The sequence below is a fragment of the Callionymus lyra genome, chromosome 3 (assembly GCF_982586985.1).
Source record: "Callionymus lyra chromosome 3, fCalLyr1.hap1.1, whole genome shotgun sequence".
In the NCBI taxonomy this organism is placed as follows: domain Eukaryota; kingdom Metazoa; phylum Chordata; class Actinopteri; order Syngnathiformes; family Callionymidae; genus Callionymus; species Callionymus lyra.
This window is the reverse complement of record NC_141820.1, coordinates 29198908-29214012: the sequence shown is the minus strand read 5'-3', so window position 1 is coordinate 29214012 and position 15105 is coordinate 29198908. Positions and strand designations below refer to the sequence as shown.

Here is a 15105-nt window from a genome sequence, read left to right as displayed (position 1 = left end):
ATGCCCACAGTTAACAATTAAACCAAACATCCCTCTTGGGACTAATATTGGACTAACCATTGTGCAACTGCAGTTAGTTCAGCTGAGTTTTTAGTCTTCTGTTAATGGACTTGAATTAAAGATGAAAGCCTGGAATTGTGCTCAAGTCATGGTTTTAGTTTGAGCCAAGGGTGGACCATGGTCAGTATTGACAGCAGGGATGAGGTCAGACCACATGCTCCTACGAAGCCAGACCCAGTAGAGTAGAGTCCCAGTCGGTCCAACGGGATGAAGAGATCACAAGTGTTCCTCAGCAGGTCCAGCAGCAGCGGAGGGTTGTTGTATAACACCGTCGTCAGCTGCTGGAGCCGAGGGCGAAGACCACAAGTGGACGGGTCCGGCTCAGGGGAGGAGGGGGACTTGGTAGCCTTGTGTTGTGATTGGTTCTCCATGAGAATATTCAGCTCATACAAGTCCCGGACAAGGTTGAGAATCAGAGAAAATAAATAATACCTGCAAGGACAGCATCTGTCAAGAGACCTCGCCTTGTTGTTGCTACGGCAACCGTCCTGCTGTCACTTACCTAAACGATCTCTGACTCCACTTGTTCTGGTCAAGTTTGGGGGCCAAGCCCACTTTCCCAGCCCAGAGAACGTTGTCGCAGGCAAAGTACAAGGCTCTGTTCAGGTGGCTGATGGTGATGCAGAGGCGCAGGACGCTGTCGGACAGGTGGATGGCCCGCTTGGCTCCCTCCAGCGCCTCGATGGAGTTTCCTAGCCTCACAACTGTCACACACCAGAATCATCACACGTGTTTCATGTCATACTAGGGTTTTTAACTGCCACAGTGACTTCTTCAATCTTTATTAAAACATTAACTTATTCTCGGTTTAAAGGCATGTCACCTACCCTTCCGGGTGAGACTCAGGTGCGCTTCCAGCTGTCGAACAGTGGTGTAGAGGTGTGATGCTGCCTCACGTCCCTGCAGCGTGTGAGCCAGCAGTGTGCAGCTGTACTGGGCCGCTCTGGTGTCAAGACACACAACATGTCTCACACACAGCAAATACACACTTAGTTCTACAGCAGCTTCCTGGGAGAGTTACGCTTCTTGACTGAATTGTTAATGACAACTCATTTCATGCTAAGAGGCGTGTCTCGGTGCTTATGATGACGTTGATGTGTTGATGTGTTTAGATGTTTTATTTTTTTGTTTAAAACCAAAAAACGGGATTGGACTGATAGTTTAAATGCGACACGAGACTTATTCCGGACTCTGGAGTTCAGAGGTAAAACACGTCCGTGTGTGCATATGTGTTATGTGCATTCACGCCATGAGTGATGAAGCTGGGACGTTACCGGAGAAGTTTCTCCTTCGCTTGGCTCTGCGTGTTGAAGCGCACCCATAAATCCATGTTACTTCCTCCACCGTCCCTGCTGCTGCTAGCTGGCGCTACTAGTCATTAGCCTGACTACAATACACTTTGTGGCACAGTCGCCCTCTGTTGCATTGGCGGTGTAACAGCAACGTGCGAAACGGTTAGCATGCAAAGTTGCAGTAATTACAGCTGAAACAACGGTTTGTTATAGGTGATTAAAATGTACCTTTTTCTACTTTGAATCATCTATTCGCAATAATAATGTCCAGCATTACACAATTGTGGTTAATATTGATGCAATAAAAGGTTAATTAATTTTAGTGTTTATCACCAAAGATGTATAGACAAACATGGCATCCAGGCACCATAAAAATGGGATATTAGTAGACACCATTTAATGGTACAAAACATCAACACTTTTAAATGTTATAATTCATTGAGTCACCAAAACACTGTTCAACCCATAGAAAACGAAACACGCAATAGGCCAGAGTAACCATTTATTCCTGCATTGCATGCGGGGAAACCCTATCAAAAAACACACCCGTTAGCAGAAACCTACCAAGACCGGGCTTAACAAAAACGATATGAATCTTTGAATGATCAAGGTTTGCTGGGAGAGTGTGATGGAAATGCTCCGGAAGCTTCCAACATTGTCTTTCTTCTTGCCGTTTCCTTAGCAACATTATGGTTGAGCCGCCTCAGCCGTTCCTATAGTAGAAGAAAGAAGAGCTTTTATTATCAGAATATCAGCAATTAGAAACATTAGAGAAACGTTTGACAGACCTGAGCGTTCTGCAGGATATTATTTACGAGCACAACTCTGCGTCTTGCATTGAGGAGTTTCTTTACATATGGGTCAAGATCTAATGCCACTTTTTGGTGTTCGTTTATCCTGCATAACTCTGTTGGAAGAAAAATCATTAATTACAATGAAGAGAAACACTTGGCAAAAAAAAACTTAACACTTGTGACACGTACTTGTGGCAGCAAAATGTTGTCATTAACAGTTAAAAACCATCAATTACAATTACAATAAAATAGATTTGGATATAGTGTCTGCTGTTTTTCTTATATCATGAATGAAAGATTATTTCAATTTAAAAATCGGAAATAAATTACAGAAATATTTTATGGTATATTTAGGAATGTTAATGAATTAAATCACTACTTTTGATTTGTAATTGGAAAATTAAAATAAAATATCTTTCATTGTTTTCTGTCTCATTTTTCTTTTTTACTATAGTCTTTCAATTATTTTGCCTTCCAAACAGTTCTTTGAAAACAACAGAGTTCAATGTTTGGTTTTACTTACAAAAAAATCCCATATACTGTAAAAAAAAAAAACACATTTTATTTCAAAACAAATGAGATTTTTAAAATGTCTCAAAACCAAAACCTGCTGCCCAATTTCTGTCCCAGATACCTTTGTAATATATAATAACAAAGCACTATTCAACGAAATAAACACATGTAAACTGCAGTTTGTCATCAACTTTTCGATGCCCTTTGGTTGGGTTAGTGACGTCATCAAAACGCGCATAACTTATTGAGTGGCTGACAGGAACAAATCCGTCAGTAGCGATCCTAAAGTGTTTTTTAATGTTGGTCCTGCGCTGCCAGAAAGGTGTAGTGTTCAACACAACTAATGTATTTAAACGTGTATAAGGGAGTTACTGGTTTGTATGTACTATGTATTTATTTTGATTATTCATCGTGTGCATCAACCAAGAGATGAAGTTACCTGTGGCCAGATTATCAATGTGGACTCTTAATTCCACCTGGCTCTCTCTGCGAACACAAAGTGACAAGAAACATGTACAGTGATGACAGTCACGAGACCATCCCAGAAGATGCCAGTATCATTTAATTGTATTAACATTAGAACACAATGCGATTTACCTGACCGAGTGGACATGCAGGTCAACCTGTTGAATCGCTGGCTTTAAAAGATCCAGCATCCCTTCAGCAATCGCATCTTTAGCTGGACATTGTTCCATCACAGCGACAGAGGCGGCCATTTTGAGTGCCCAAGACAACAGGAAGCGACGCTACGTCACGGTGACGTCGCACGCTCCATTTTCTCTCCGACGTCGGGCTGCGATAGCTTGTCCTCTCCTTAAGAAGCCTTTCCCCGGTGGCTTTCTTTTATTTTTTATACAGAGTGGAGAACACTGGGTGCTTGTCTGTTTGCTTAAAACGACTGCATTTCTTTATACCGGAGATTAAACGAGTCACTGCAGGACGTTTTTCCAGCGCGGCCACATTGTTTGCAGTTAGCCCCCAAAGCTAATCAGTGCTAGCAGGATATCTCGACTAATGCAGCGTTCATTGTAAGTATTGAATGGAACATGCGTCTAACTTTATATATGTTTAGTAACTTCCTTGTATGGTAGGGTTATGTTCTATAATTGTAACTCCCAGTGCGGCTTCACATGAGGCCTAGTAGTGACTCTAGCAGTCAAGACGCCAGCTGGTCTTCGGTTGAGTTACTGCCATATATCGACATTTTGGATCCTCACGTGACAGATGGGCTTTAAATGCCGCATGTTTTGAGTAAATATGTTACAACTGTGTACAAAAGTGACTAGCTCTTTAAACACACCTTGATGCTACACATGTGGTTTATAATATATTTGTAGTCATAACAGGCGTGTTTTAATGTTTTTAACTGATGTTATATTTACACCAAGAGCCATTTTTCTCATTGTTTTTATTTTTTTCTTCTATTTTCTCTAGGGGCCTGCAGTCCAAGCCTGTAAAAATGAGTGCGGCATTTTCCCAAGAAGTTGTCCTGAAAAGCACCACCAAGGTTTCCCTAAATGAGCGGTGAGGAGCCACGCAGTGTCAGCAGTTATAAACCACATGATGCAAGGCTTATCCATGGCCTGTGAAGGGGCTAGGTCTCTATGGAAGCCTACTTTACGGGACAAGACCTGAAATGGAAAGCACTCTGTCTGACCCGTGTGTGTACTGTTTTCTCTACAATGCCAGCCCTTGTGTCTTTAATAAATGGTTAATTTATTACCTTTAAACTTGGGCAAGCAGTACACACAGTCAGGGGGAGATTGTGTTGAGATCATAATGGATCTGAACCACTCAACTATTCCACGGCACAGTTTCTACCATCTTTAGAGATAAAAGAAAAGACATGAAATGCTGCTTCATCTCTTTCAAACTCTAATTTTCACTCTCCTCCTATCAAAGATGAGGCACTTAGTCCAAGTGTGGACGTGATGGGTCCCCTCCCTCAACCATTGACGTATCAGTGGTCTTTCACATCACGATCTATGCTGTAAGTGGCTATAGCGGCCTCTTTAGTGCCCAAAGCCTCTGCTGCTAGAGGCTTGTAAGTGGCAACCATCTCTTTCCTCTGCCTTTCTTACTCTACCCTTCTTCCTTTTCTAACTGAGGTTTTTTAGCAACATTTAAAGTATACTATGAATATCAATTAAGTACTTAAAAAGTGCCATTCCAAAGTGGAATACAAAATGTGGAATCCTGCCTCATCCTCCTCCTGCTATATGTCCCCTCTTTCACATCCTCTTTTTCCCCTCCTGCCTCTAAAGCTTCACTAACATGTTGAAGAACAAGCAGCCCACTGCGGTGGGAATTCGGGCCACCATGCAACAACAACATATGGCCAGTGCCCGCAACCGTAGGTTGGCCCAACAGATGGAGAACCGCCCATCTGTGCAGGCAGCTCTGAATCACAAACAGGTATGCTCAGGTGGGATAATGGCGTGAAGTTGGTAGGTTTACAATTCCAGAACCATTTGTTTCAGAGTTTGAAACAGCGTCTGGGGAAGAGCAACATCCAAGCCAGACTGGGTCGTCCCGTCGGGAACTTTATGCGAGGTGGACCGACTGTTGGCCGTGGAGGAATGCGAGGGATGTCGCGTGGTGGACTTCGAGGAAGAGGACGAGGAGGCTTAATGAGAGGTGCTCTGTCCTTGAGGGGTGAGTTTTATTCTAGATATTCAATATGGATACCACTTCATTGATCCCTTAGGAAAACTCCTTTTTGAAACAGGAATTCAACTCGCCACACAGAAGATCAATATTTTTTATAGGTCACAAAGGATAGACTAGGTCATCTTCTTAATCATGCATAGTACAGTTTGATGGTACAAGAAACGAATGATCAGCAATTTGTTCAAGGAGTATACTGATGACCAAATGATTGTAGTCTAAAAGAGTATTGACATCCTGTAATGTGCCTTTGTGTTGCATTTTCAATCACAGCTTTGTCCAACAAACGTCTCAAAACTTCTTCTTTTTTTTTTTTTTTACTTTTAAACAGGAAAGAGATTCTTCACAGGCGGCGCTTTGCAAGTCCGTAACTCAACTGGCCGTCTTGCAATTCGTAGAGGAGGCCGTCAACGAGGTGGGCCTCCTGGCAGAGGGGGTACACTTGGCAGAGGAGCTGCTCGTGGGTCAATGAGGGGTAAGAACTTAATTTTTGAGAGAGAGCCATTTTGAATCTGACTTGCTACATCTGTATTCTCGTTAGGCCGTGGTGGTATGCGTGGTCGGGGTGGCTTTGCTGGACGAGGCGGGCGTGGACGAGGTCGAGGCAGAGGTCAAGGTGCAGGTTGGCCCGTGGTCACCCGAGAAGAACTGGATACCCAGCTGGATGCCTACATGTCCAAAACCAAAGGCCACCTGGATGCTGAGCTTGATGCCTATATGGCTCAGGCAGACCCCGAAAGTATGGAGTGACCTAAAGAAGAATCCAGAACTGTACAGAAGTGTTGTTTCCTTGAAGAGGCCATTTAGGAGCTGATGTTCTCTTTTAGTATATCTGTCTGGACCTCGGAATTTGTAAGCTTGTGTTGAAACTGTTAAATTGTTCTCCCTGACTTTTTAAGTGAAATGTTTTGTTTTTATTTTTCAAGTTTTCGAATACTTTTTAAAGAATGTATCATGCAAAATTTGAATTTGGCTGTGTGGTTTCTTTACACATTTTTACGATCACTGCTTGGTTATAAATGGAAGTAAAGGACATCGAGTTAAACCTGGAAACTTGATTATGTTTTTAAAACCATCACCTCTCAAAGCAACTCTGGCATTTTCAGTCTTAAGTTGCAATCAAAGTAGATTGTCCCTTCTGCAAAAGTAGTAAACTCTGTATTTAAACTTTTTATTAACTTCCTGTTTATGAATTAGTCGGAGAAGCCATTACCGGAGTGTCAAAGATATGAATGAAAACACGTGATGAAAGTTTTGATTAAAGATATTTCCTTACATGGATTTCAGTCTGTTTATTCCACCATCAATATATCTGACCTATTTATAATGTTAATCGTCTTCTTTTTTGCAAGAGAAGAGATTCCATGTCAGAACTTATTTTGGGTGTTCACATGGATGAAAAAAACTAAAGTTAATTACAGTTTTTGGCTCTGCAAGTATTGTGGTCACATGAATAATATAAGATAAAAATAATCATGTTACCTAGAGTTTCTAATTATCGATGTGATTGTTGAAATATTGTAAGGATGCAGATTCATTCATTATCCAGCGATATTGCAGTTAAATTAAAGAATAGGAAATGAGGAATGAGTTCATTCCACCTTTGTTTTTCATATTGTAATTACTTTACAGCAACATTGATGTATCTTGAAATTGATAGCAGTTTTTTTTTTGAATAAAATATTTCGTTCTTCGATCTTTGTCCATGGAAAGATCGAAATGTAGCTCAGACGTATTTTTATACTAACATCCTAATACTAATTAATACCCAAAACCGTGTTTCCTCCTTAAATTTGATTTCTGGTATCTCCATTTATTATCTTTATACGGCACATTTCACAGTTAGATTAATACTAGTTGATTCAGTAGTAGAAACTACAAACTAGATAATAACGTGTCGGCTGCTGGGTTACTAAGCAACGTTGAATTGGAAGTGCAGTAAAGCGTTTTTCTACTGTCGTGGACTATAAATAGCTTTGCAGCGCGACACGAGGTCTCTTCTTCTCGCTCGACTCATCCAGGAAGGACGAACTCTCCACTTCTGCGGCTTCATTTGGATGGTTTGTTAAACTTTTATCTTCACTTTTTCCACTCAATGTGTTACGAGTCCTGCTTTTTAATGTACGTGACAATAGCACAGCTGTCTTAAACGCTGAACCTCCACACGCGGTTTGTACTGGAGGCCGCTGTTCCTCATGTCGGTCTCCTGCTCAATGGAGAATCGAACGATGGCGGCGGTAAATAAAATCAGGTTTTGCTTTCACCTCTGCATTATTTGTTGTTGACCGGTGTCAATGAGGCCTGGCACAATACTTCAGTTAACTCGAACGATGACTTGTCTCGCAGGACGTCTATTATACACGTGTTGGTTTCTCGTTAGAATCTAGTTTTGAGGGGATGACTATGCAATAATTGTAAATGCATTTATGTCGTAAATGGTTGGCACAGTTAAAGCTCTTGATTCTTTGAGTACAAAATGTCAAAGGTTATTTGTATGGCTATTGAAACTACTCTCTCTGTGGCAGGAAGAACAGGAGGACGAGGAGTTGACCATGTGCTGTTGGCAGGTGAGGTGCTTTTCTGCTGCAAAACTAAGATTTTAGTGGTTTTGATGATTGGCAATAAAATGTTCAACTGCTCTGATCCCTGAAAGAAGGTTGCCCTTCTGAACGACCGACACATTGTCAATGTCATTTCGTTGGCCTTCTACTGTATAGTTAATCTTCATGTGCCCCCCAGACCTCCATCACATGACCCCTGCTGAGAAAAGTCTCCAGACTGCTGAACCAGCACCAGGTGAGTGCAATAAAAAGTGGGTTTGCGCTTGGTATCTGCAGCCAGCTGTTCTATAGCTGAACTGTTCAAATTAAGTGCAAGAACAATTCAATTTGGCATCGTTGGGCTCCAGGCTGTTTAGTGTTTGGAATCCTGGTAAAACTGTTGAAACATTTGTTTGGAAGATAAAGTTCTGATGTTCAGTGTGTAATGCTCACTTTCTCTTCCTCCACCAGGCTTGTCATGTGACTCTTCAGAGATGAATCTTCAACTGCTGACCATCACCCAGGTGTGTACAGCTGTGTGGCCTATAAACTCTGTTGGTCAAAGTTTCTTTGGATTTGAGGCTTGTCTCGGCTAGCTCTTGCTGTAGAACATAGTCGCTGGAGATGCCTCAAAGAACAACACTGTAGTTTACGCTTTACCCACATTCATACTTCAATTGAGAATTGTGGGATACAGCTACAGGACATTTAAAAACCCCAAAACCATGTTACTCTTTTCCTCCTGAAGACTCTTTCATTAGAGCTGTGAATTTTTTTTAATTTTTTTTTCAGGATGGACATTCCAGATCTAGGCCATGGCCCTCTGAGCTCTGCCCTATCTAGAGTAAGTATTTCAGACTACAGTGATGGATCTGGTCATATACCAAGGCTCTCAGACACTTCTATTGCTGACTTGCTGTGGAATTGACCAAAAATTATAATCCATTGAACTTCAGTAGCAGAACTCTGCTGTGAAGATTTGTTGGAAACATTCATACAGAGCCAATCTAACTGCATAATTTTACTTCAGTGTTTGGAATCCTGGTAAAACTGTTAACACTTGTTTTGAAGAGAAATTCTCTTTGAGCATTACACTGAACATCAACTTTTCTTCCACCAGGCTTGTGTCATGTGACTTAACAGAGGGGACTCCTCGATTGCTGATCGTCACCCAGGTGTGTACATGTGTGGTCTATAAACTCTTCAAAGGTCTGCAACTGTTGGTCACAAATTTTCTTTGGATTTGAGGCTTGTCTCGGCTAGCTCTTGCTGTAGAACATAGTCGCTGGAGATGCCTCAAAGAGCAACACTGTAGTTTACGCTTTACCCACATTCATATTTCAATTGAGAATTGTGGGATACAGCTACAGGACATTTGATAAAATTATGTTACTTTCCTTGTGTTGTCTATAAGTTACTAGAGGTGGTTTAGGACATTAGCGGCACTAAGTTCAACATGCTTTGAAGTTATGACTTTATAAAGTTCTTGGTGAATGAGGGCCGATCCAATTATGACTTGATGATGATCTTCATGCCCTGCTTTGTTTATACAGTGATGCCTGTGCAAATAGATTCATATTGATGAGTACAGTAGAGGTCCAAGATTAATTTAAAGGGTTGGGTCACCTGGAATTCAATTATCACTTTATTATATTCACACCCCCGTGTTGAATAAGCTTAGGGTTTCTTTTCTATGTAATCCGATCCTTTTAGTGGACATTGGAGGTTTGAAATTTTACTTTGAACTATTACTTTAAAAGGTGCTCAAATCAATACATTAGTTGCCCTCTCACTTAGCGTTTGACTTGTCTTGCAGGATGTCTTTCTTAATGTCATTAAAATCAAGCTGGTGCACAGTTGGTTCCTCCATGGAAACTAGACCTGAAGGGATGACAAGGTAATGCTTGTTAATGCATTTATTTTGTAAATGGTTGGCACAGTTTAAGCTCTTGATTCTGTCTGGTGGATTGCAGAGGTCAGACCGTGCCTAGAAGAATTAAATTCTTGCAACTCACTGAGGTCAAATCTCTGCCACAGTGTTACTAAATTGAATTGACAATTCTTATGAGCTCCTGAAAAACTGAATGTCAATGTAATTTCATTGGAGTTCTACTTTGTAGTTAATCTTCGTGTGCCCCCCAGACCTTCATCACATGACCACTGCTGAGAAAGGAAGTCTCCAGACTGCTGAACCAGCACCAGGTGAGTGCAATAGAAAGTGGGTTTGCACTTGGTATCTGCAGCCAGCTGCTCTATAGCTGAACTGTTCACATTTAGTGCAAGAACAATTCAATTTGGCATCGTTGGGCTCCAGACTGTTTAGTGTTTGGAATCCTGGTAAAACTGTTGAAACATTTGTTTGGAAGATAAAGTTCTGTTCAGTGTGTAATGCTCACTTTCTCTTCCTCCAGGCTTGTGTCATGTGACTCTTCACAGATGAATCTTCAACTGCTGATCATCACCCAGGTGTGTACATCATGTGTGGCCTATAAACTCTGTTGGTCAAAGTTTCTTTGGATTTGAGGCTTGTCTCGGCTAGCTCTTGCTGTAGAACATAGTCGCTGGAGATGCCTCAAAGAGCAACACTGTAGTTTACGCTTTACCCACATTCATACTTCAATTGAGAATTGTGGGATACAGCTACAGGACATTAAAAAAAAAAAAAAAGACCAAAAACAATGTTACTCTTTCCGCCTGAAGACTCTTTCATTAATGCTGTGATTTGTTGCAGGATGAACGATCCAGATCTAGGGCATTGGCCCTCCGAGCTCTGCCCTATCTAGAGTAAGTATTTCAGACTACAGTGATGGATCTGGTCATATACCAAGGCTCTCAGACACTTCTATTGCTGACTTGCTGTGGAATTGACCAAAAATTATAATCCAATGAACTTCAGTAGCAGAACTCTGCTTTGAAGATTTGTTGGAAACATTGGCAATGAGGCCTGACACGATGCACTCCTTGGGTTGTCTAAATCATAGTTTATTTTAAACATTAGTTGCACGTTTCAAATGTTTTAGTCTTTCGCGCCAAAATGGAGCATAGTCATGATGAGACTTGCTGCTTTTGAAGAGACAATCTCGGCAAACGGGAAGTTGCAAGAGCAACGCCTATCATGACGCAATGTCTTCACGCCCTGCTTTGTTTATACAATGAGGCCTGTGCAAACTGAATACTGAGTACAGTAGAGGTCCAAGATTAATTTAAATGGTTGGTTCAATCATTTTCATGTCGAATAAAAACACACTTGTTACTCTGAAAATAATCCAAACCCTTGGAGTAATGGGCAAAAATGTATCGTTTCAATGTAGTGACGAGTGCCGTTTGGCTGTCTTTGTCCAAAATGACACACTTAAAAACATCCAATACCTTCAGGGTGCTCGTCTGTAACGCCCATCTGGTATTGAAGCCTTCACCCAAGTTATTTTGTCAGGAAAAAAAATGAACACGTGTGTCTAAGCAGTTTTTAGTAGGAACTTCTAGGACATCATTCTAACCTTGAATTAACACTTGTGATGTGATTAACTGGGAAAGACTCATAACTTGCACTACAAAAGAGCTTAAAATGTACAGACTTGTCTTTTTTTTTTTCAGAACAGTTTATTTTGAGGCTTCAATACAAGGTGGCATCACAAATGAGCACAATGGAGGTTTTTATGTGCGCCATCCTGGACGAAGACCTCTGGCTGTTAGTCGCTTTAGAAAAGTGGACTTGCAATTTTCTAGAACTAAAGAGAAACATAACACTGAAAATGGTACCAACCGTCAGTTGACATAAGTGAAGTTTGACTTTTGGCTGAACTAGCATGACCATAGGGATGCAAAATTCACAGTTGCCCTCTAACTTAAGGTTTGCCTTGTCTTGCAGGATGTCTCTTCATGCATTAAAATGGAGCTGGTGCACAGTTGGTTCCTCAACAGAAAATGGACTTGAAGGGATGACAAGGTAATGCTTGTTAATGCATTTATTTTGTAAATGGTTGGCACAGTTTAAGCTCTTGATTCTTTCTGGTGGATTGCAGAGGTCAGACCGTGCCTAGAATTAAATTCTTGCAACACGCTGTGGTCAAATCTCTGCCACAGTGTTACAAAATTGAAATGACAATTCTTCTGAGCTCAATATTTCTATTGAAACTACTCTCTCTGTAGCAGGAAGAACAGGAGGACGAGGAGTTGACCATGTGCTGTTGGCAGGTGAGATGCTTTTCTGCTTCATGACTAAGACTTTAGTGGTTTTGATGATTGGCAATAAAATGTTCAACTGCTCTGATCCCTGAAAGAAGGTTGCCCTTCTGAACGACCGACACATTGTCAATGTCATTTCGTTGGCCTTCTACTGTATAGTTAATCTTCGTGTGCCCCCCAGACCTCCATCACATGACCCCTGCTGAGAAAAGTCTCCAGACTGCTGAACCAGCACCAGGTGAGTGCAATAAAAAGTGGGTTTGCACTTGGTATCTGCAGCCAGCTGTTCTATAGCTGAACTGTTCACATTTAGTGCAAGAACAATTCAATTTGGCATCGTTGGGCTCCAGACTGTTTAGTGTTTGGAATCCTGGTAAAACTGTTGAAACATTTGTTTGGAAGATAAAGTTCTGATGTTCAGTGTGTAATGCTCACTTTCTCTTCCTCCAGGCTTGTGTCATGTGACTCTTCACAGATGAATCTTCAACTGCTGATCATCACCCAGGTGTGTACATCATGTGTGGCCTATAAACTCTGTTGGTCAAAGTTTCTTTGGATTTGAGGCTTGTCTCGGCTAGCTCTTGCTGTAGAACATAGTCGCTGGAGATGCCTCAAAGAACAACACTGTAGTTTACGCTTTACCCACATTCATACTTCAATTGAGAATTGTGGGATACAGCTACAGGACATTTAAAAAAGGGCCAAAAACAATGTTACTCTTTCCTCCTGAAGACTTCAAGTTCATTAGTGCTGTGATTTGTTGCAGGATGGAATTTTAATCCAATGAACTTCAGTAGCAGAACTCTGCTGTTAAGATTTGTTAAACATTGGCAATGAGGCCTGACACGATGCACTCCTTGGGTTGTCTAAATCATAGTTTATTTTAAACATTAGTTGCACGTTTCAAATGTTTTAGTCTTTCGCTCTGAAATGGAGCATAGTCATGATGAGACTTGCTGCTTTTGAAGAGACAATCTCTGCAAACGGGAAGTTGCGACAGCAACTCCTATCATGACGCAATGTCTTCACGCCCTGCTTTGTTTATACAATGAGGCCTGTGCAATCTGAATACTGAGTACAGTAGAGGTCCAAGATCAATTTAAAAAGTTGGTTCACCAAAAATTCCAGTTTCACTCATTTTCATGTCAAATAAAAACGCACTTGTTACTCTGAAAAGAATCCAAACCCTTGGAGTAATGGGCAAAAATTTATCGTTTCAATGTAGTGACGAGTGCCGTTTGGCTGTCTTTGTCCAAAATGACACACTTAAAAACATCAATACCTTCAGGGTGCTCGTCTGTAACGCCCATCTGGTATTGAAGCCTTAACGGAAGTTATTGTGTCAGACAGACATCTTCACTTTTTTTTTTTCCCCAAGCAGTTTTTAGCAGGAGCTGCTAGGACATCATTCTAACCTTGTATGAACGCTTTTGATGTGATTAACTGGGAAAGACTCATAACTCGCACTACAAACGAGCTTAAAATTTACAGACTTGAGGTTTTTTTGTTCAGTGTGTAATGCTCATTTTCTCTTCCTCCACCAGGCTTGTCATGTGACTCTTCACAGATGAATCTTCAACTGCTGACCATCACCCAGGTGTGTACAGCTGTGTGGCCTATAAACTCTGTTGGTCAAAGTTTCTTTGGATTTGAGGCTTGTCTCGGCTAGCTCTTGCTGTAGAACATAGTCGCTGGAGATGCCTCAAAGAGCAACACTGTAGTTTACGCTTTACCCGCATTCATACTTCAATTGAGAATTGTGGGATACAGCTACAGGACATTTAAAAAAGGGCCAAAAACCATGTTACTCTTTTCCTCCTGAAGACTCTGATTTCATTAGTGCTGTGAATTTTTTTTTTTTTTTTTTTCAGGATGGACATTCCAGATCTAGGCCATGGCCCTCCGAGCTCTGCCCTATCTAGAGTAAGTATTTCAGACTACAGTGATGGATCTGGTCATATACCAAGGCTCTCAGACACTTCTATTGCTGACTTGCTGTGGAATTGACCAAAAATTATAATCCAATGAACTTCAGTAGCAGAACTCTGCTTTGAAGATTTGTTGGAAACATTCATTCAGAGCCAAACTACTAACTGCATAATTTTATTTTGTGTATAGTCTTGTTGTCATTTTGGGATTGATTGATCTTTACTTCTTTCCTGCCTCAGGTTTCTTCGGATGTGTGCACATGGAAACTACTTTGAAATAAATGTCTTGTGTTGAATAAAAGATAATTATTTTAAAAATTGCCTTTTTTTTTTTCTGCTTGCGTTAGTTATTGACAAAGGGTCAATGGATTGCTTGTAGAACATTTAAGGAATGAGGATTCTTGAACTATATTGGACGAGTCTGTCCTGTTGACCTCTGCCTTGAACATGATTGGCACCTGAGGTAATGTGTACTTGTTTCAACTGTATAGTTTACTTTGTGAAGCCATAGCTTTGCTAATGTAAGTATGTTGCTCATTAAGTTGTTAAGGCATAGTTCTTTTAGCTTGTGGTGGACTAGTCCTGAAATATTTCAATAGTTAAGTGGAACGTTGACTCAGTTTTGACCTAAAGCGGGGTTATTTAAATGGCTCTTTGTGCAGGTTTTTATTTGGTCCAAGCACACGAGTGAACTAGTCAGAGCACCTCATGTCATTAAACTGAAGTCTTCCTGATTGCTTCAACTCTTTGTATTTGACTGGTTTGACCAAAAACCCGCACTATCCTGTATATTTGAGGACCCAATTGTAAACTGACCTAAATGCTTGACGCCTTAGCTGCCAAAATCTTAGAGGTACAGAATAATGCAATAAATGTAATGGATAAAAATCACTGTTACATGTTCAAAGTTGTACTTTTTGGTTCAATTGTGAGTCCATTTTAATTAAGTCCAATTTCACTTAACGTATGAACAAACTGAACTTGTTTGGCTCTTGTTGAAACTGACGTCAAGTTTTCTCACCAACCACAATGAAAGCATGGAATTATTCCAGCTATAACAGAACATGTTATAAATGGGGTTTTGCTGTTTTTCCATGTTTTCAATTAGAGATCTAAATGAATGATT

General features: G+C 40.8%; 3 protein-coding genes, 1 long non-coding RNA gene and 5 other non-coding genes across 13 annotated transcripts; 7 read left to right on the top strand and 2 right to left on the bottom strand.

The window, feature by feature from the left end:
* Positions 1–126: 126 nt before the first annotated feature.
* On the bottom strand, positions 127–1453 carry pex11b (peroxisomal biogenesis factor 11 beta). Its single transcript, XM_087787433.1, has 4 exons — positions 1335–1453; positions 888–1003; positions 563–764; positions 127–492 (listed from the first exon to the last, which is right to left on the bottom strand). Exons 1-4 carry the CDS (start codon positions 1388–1390, stop codon positions 147–149), a joined length of 720 nt encoding a protein of 239 aa, XP_087643559.1. The 5' UTR covers positions 1391–1453; the 3' UTR covers positions 127–146.
* A 388-nt stretch (positions 1454–1841) lies between these two features.
* snapin (SNAP associated protein) lies at positions 1842–3441 on the bottom strand. Its single transcript, XM_087787431.1, has 4 exons — positions 3257–3441; positions 3099–3145; positions 2141–2259; positions 1842–2065 (listed from the first exon to the last, which is right to left on the bottom strand). The coding sequence occupies exons 1-4, from the start codon at positions 3373–3375 to the stop codon at positions 1958–1960; spliced, it is 393 nt and encodes a 130-aa protein (XP_087643557.1). The 5' UTR covers positions 3376–3441; the 3' UTR covers positions 1842–1957.
* A 26-nt stretch (positions 3442–3467) lies between these two features.
* Positions 3468–6607, top strand: chtopa (chromatin target of PRMT1a). Its single transcript, XM_087787430.1, has 6 exons — positions 3468–3687; positions 4094–4183; positions 4924–5074; positions 5140–5314; positions 5658–5801; positions 5868–6607. The coding sequence occupies exons 1-6, from the start codon at positions 3674–3676 to the stop codon at positions 6074–6076; spliced, it is 783 nt and encodes a 260-aa protein (XP_087643556.1). The 5' UTR covers positions 3468–3673; the 3' UTR covers positions 6077–6607.
* Positions 6608–7290: 683 nt separating this feature from the next.
* On the top strand, positions 7291–14300 carry LOC148084350 (uncharacterized). Of its 5 annotated transcripts, XR_015710762.1 has the most exons (17): positions 7322–7386; positions 7852–7893; positions 8066–8122; positions 8338–8390; positions 8659–8710; positions 8987–9041; positions 9683–9763; positions 10009–10068; positions 10278–10332; positions 10598–10650; positions 11735–11812; positions 12019–12060; positions 12233–12289; positions 12502–12556; positions 13596–13648; positions 13923–13974; positions 14220–14300. It is a non-coding gene; the product is annotated as an uncharacterized LOC148084350 (long non-coding RNA). The 5 variants fall into 5 exon arrangements; XR_015710765.1 differs by having other exon boundaries at positions 7291–7386; positions 7861–7893; positions 13923–14290; XR_015710761.1 differs by having other exon boundaries at positions 13923–14290.
* LOC148084355 (small nucleolar RNA Z40) lies at positions 7928–8001 on the top strand. The gene has a single exon (XR_015710812.1). It is a non-coding gene; the product is annotated as a small nucleolar RNA Z40 (small nucleolar RNA).
* LOC148084354 (small nucleolar RNA SNORA18) lies at positions 8442–8576 on the top strand. Its single transcript, XR_015710814.1, has one exon. It is a non-coding gene; the product is annotated as a small nucleolar RNA SNORA18 (small nucleolar RNA).
* LOC148084353 (small nucleolar RNA SNORA18) lies at positions 10385–10519 on the top strand. The gene has a single exon (XR_015710815.1). It is a non-coding gene; the product is annotated as a small nucleolar RNA SNORA18 (small nucleolar RNA).
* Positions 12095–12168, top strand: LOC148084352 (small nucleolar RNA Z40). The gene has a single exon (XR_015710811.1). It is a non-coding gene; the product is annotated as a small nucleolar RNA Z40 (small nucleolar RNA).
* LOC148084351 (small nucleolar RNA SNORA18) lies at positions 12609–12743 on the top strand. The gene has a single exon (XR_015710813.1). It is a non-coding gene; the product is annotated as a small nucleolar RNA SNORA18 (small nucleolar RNA).
* Positions 14301–15105: the final 805 nt, after the last annotated feature.

Bases quoted from the DNA above. Each gene is read 5' to 3' on its own strand.
- pex11b (XM_087787433.1), bottom strand. From the start codon at position 1,390: ATGGATTTATGGGTGCGCTTCAACACGCAGAGCCAAGCGAAGGAGAAA. The intron at 1,004-1,334 runs GTAACGTCCCAG...TCTTGACACCAG, and splicing joins GCGAAGGAGAAACTTCTCCG to AGCGGCCCAGTACAGCTGCA. The intron at 493-562 runs GTAAGTGACAGC...CTGTCCTTGCAG, and splicing joins TGGAGTCAGAGATCGTTTAG to GTATTATTTATTTTCTCTGA.
- snapin (XM_087787431.1), bottom strand. From the start codon at position 3,375: ATGGCCGCCTCTGTCGCTGTGATGGAACAATGTCCAGCTAAAGATGCG. The intron at 2,260-3,098 runs GTAACTTCATCT...TTCTTCCAACAG, and splicing joins CATTGATAATCTGGCCACAG to AGTTATGCAGGATAAACGAA. The intron at 2,066-2,140 runs GTCTGTCAAACG...CTTCTACTATAG, and splicing joins ATATCCTGCAGAACGCTCAG to GAACGGCTGAGGCGGCTCAA.
- chtopa (XM_087787430.1), top strand. The intron at 5,075-5,139 runs GTATGCTCAGGT...CATTTGTTTCAG, and splicing joins CAGCTCTGAATCACAAACAG to AGTTTGAAACAGCGTCTGGG. The intron at 5,315-5,657 runs GTGAGTTTTATT...ACTTTTAAACAG, and splicing joins AGGTGCTCTGTCCTTGAGGG to GAAAGAGATTCTTCACAGGC.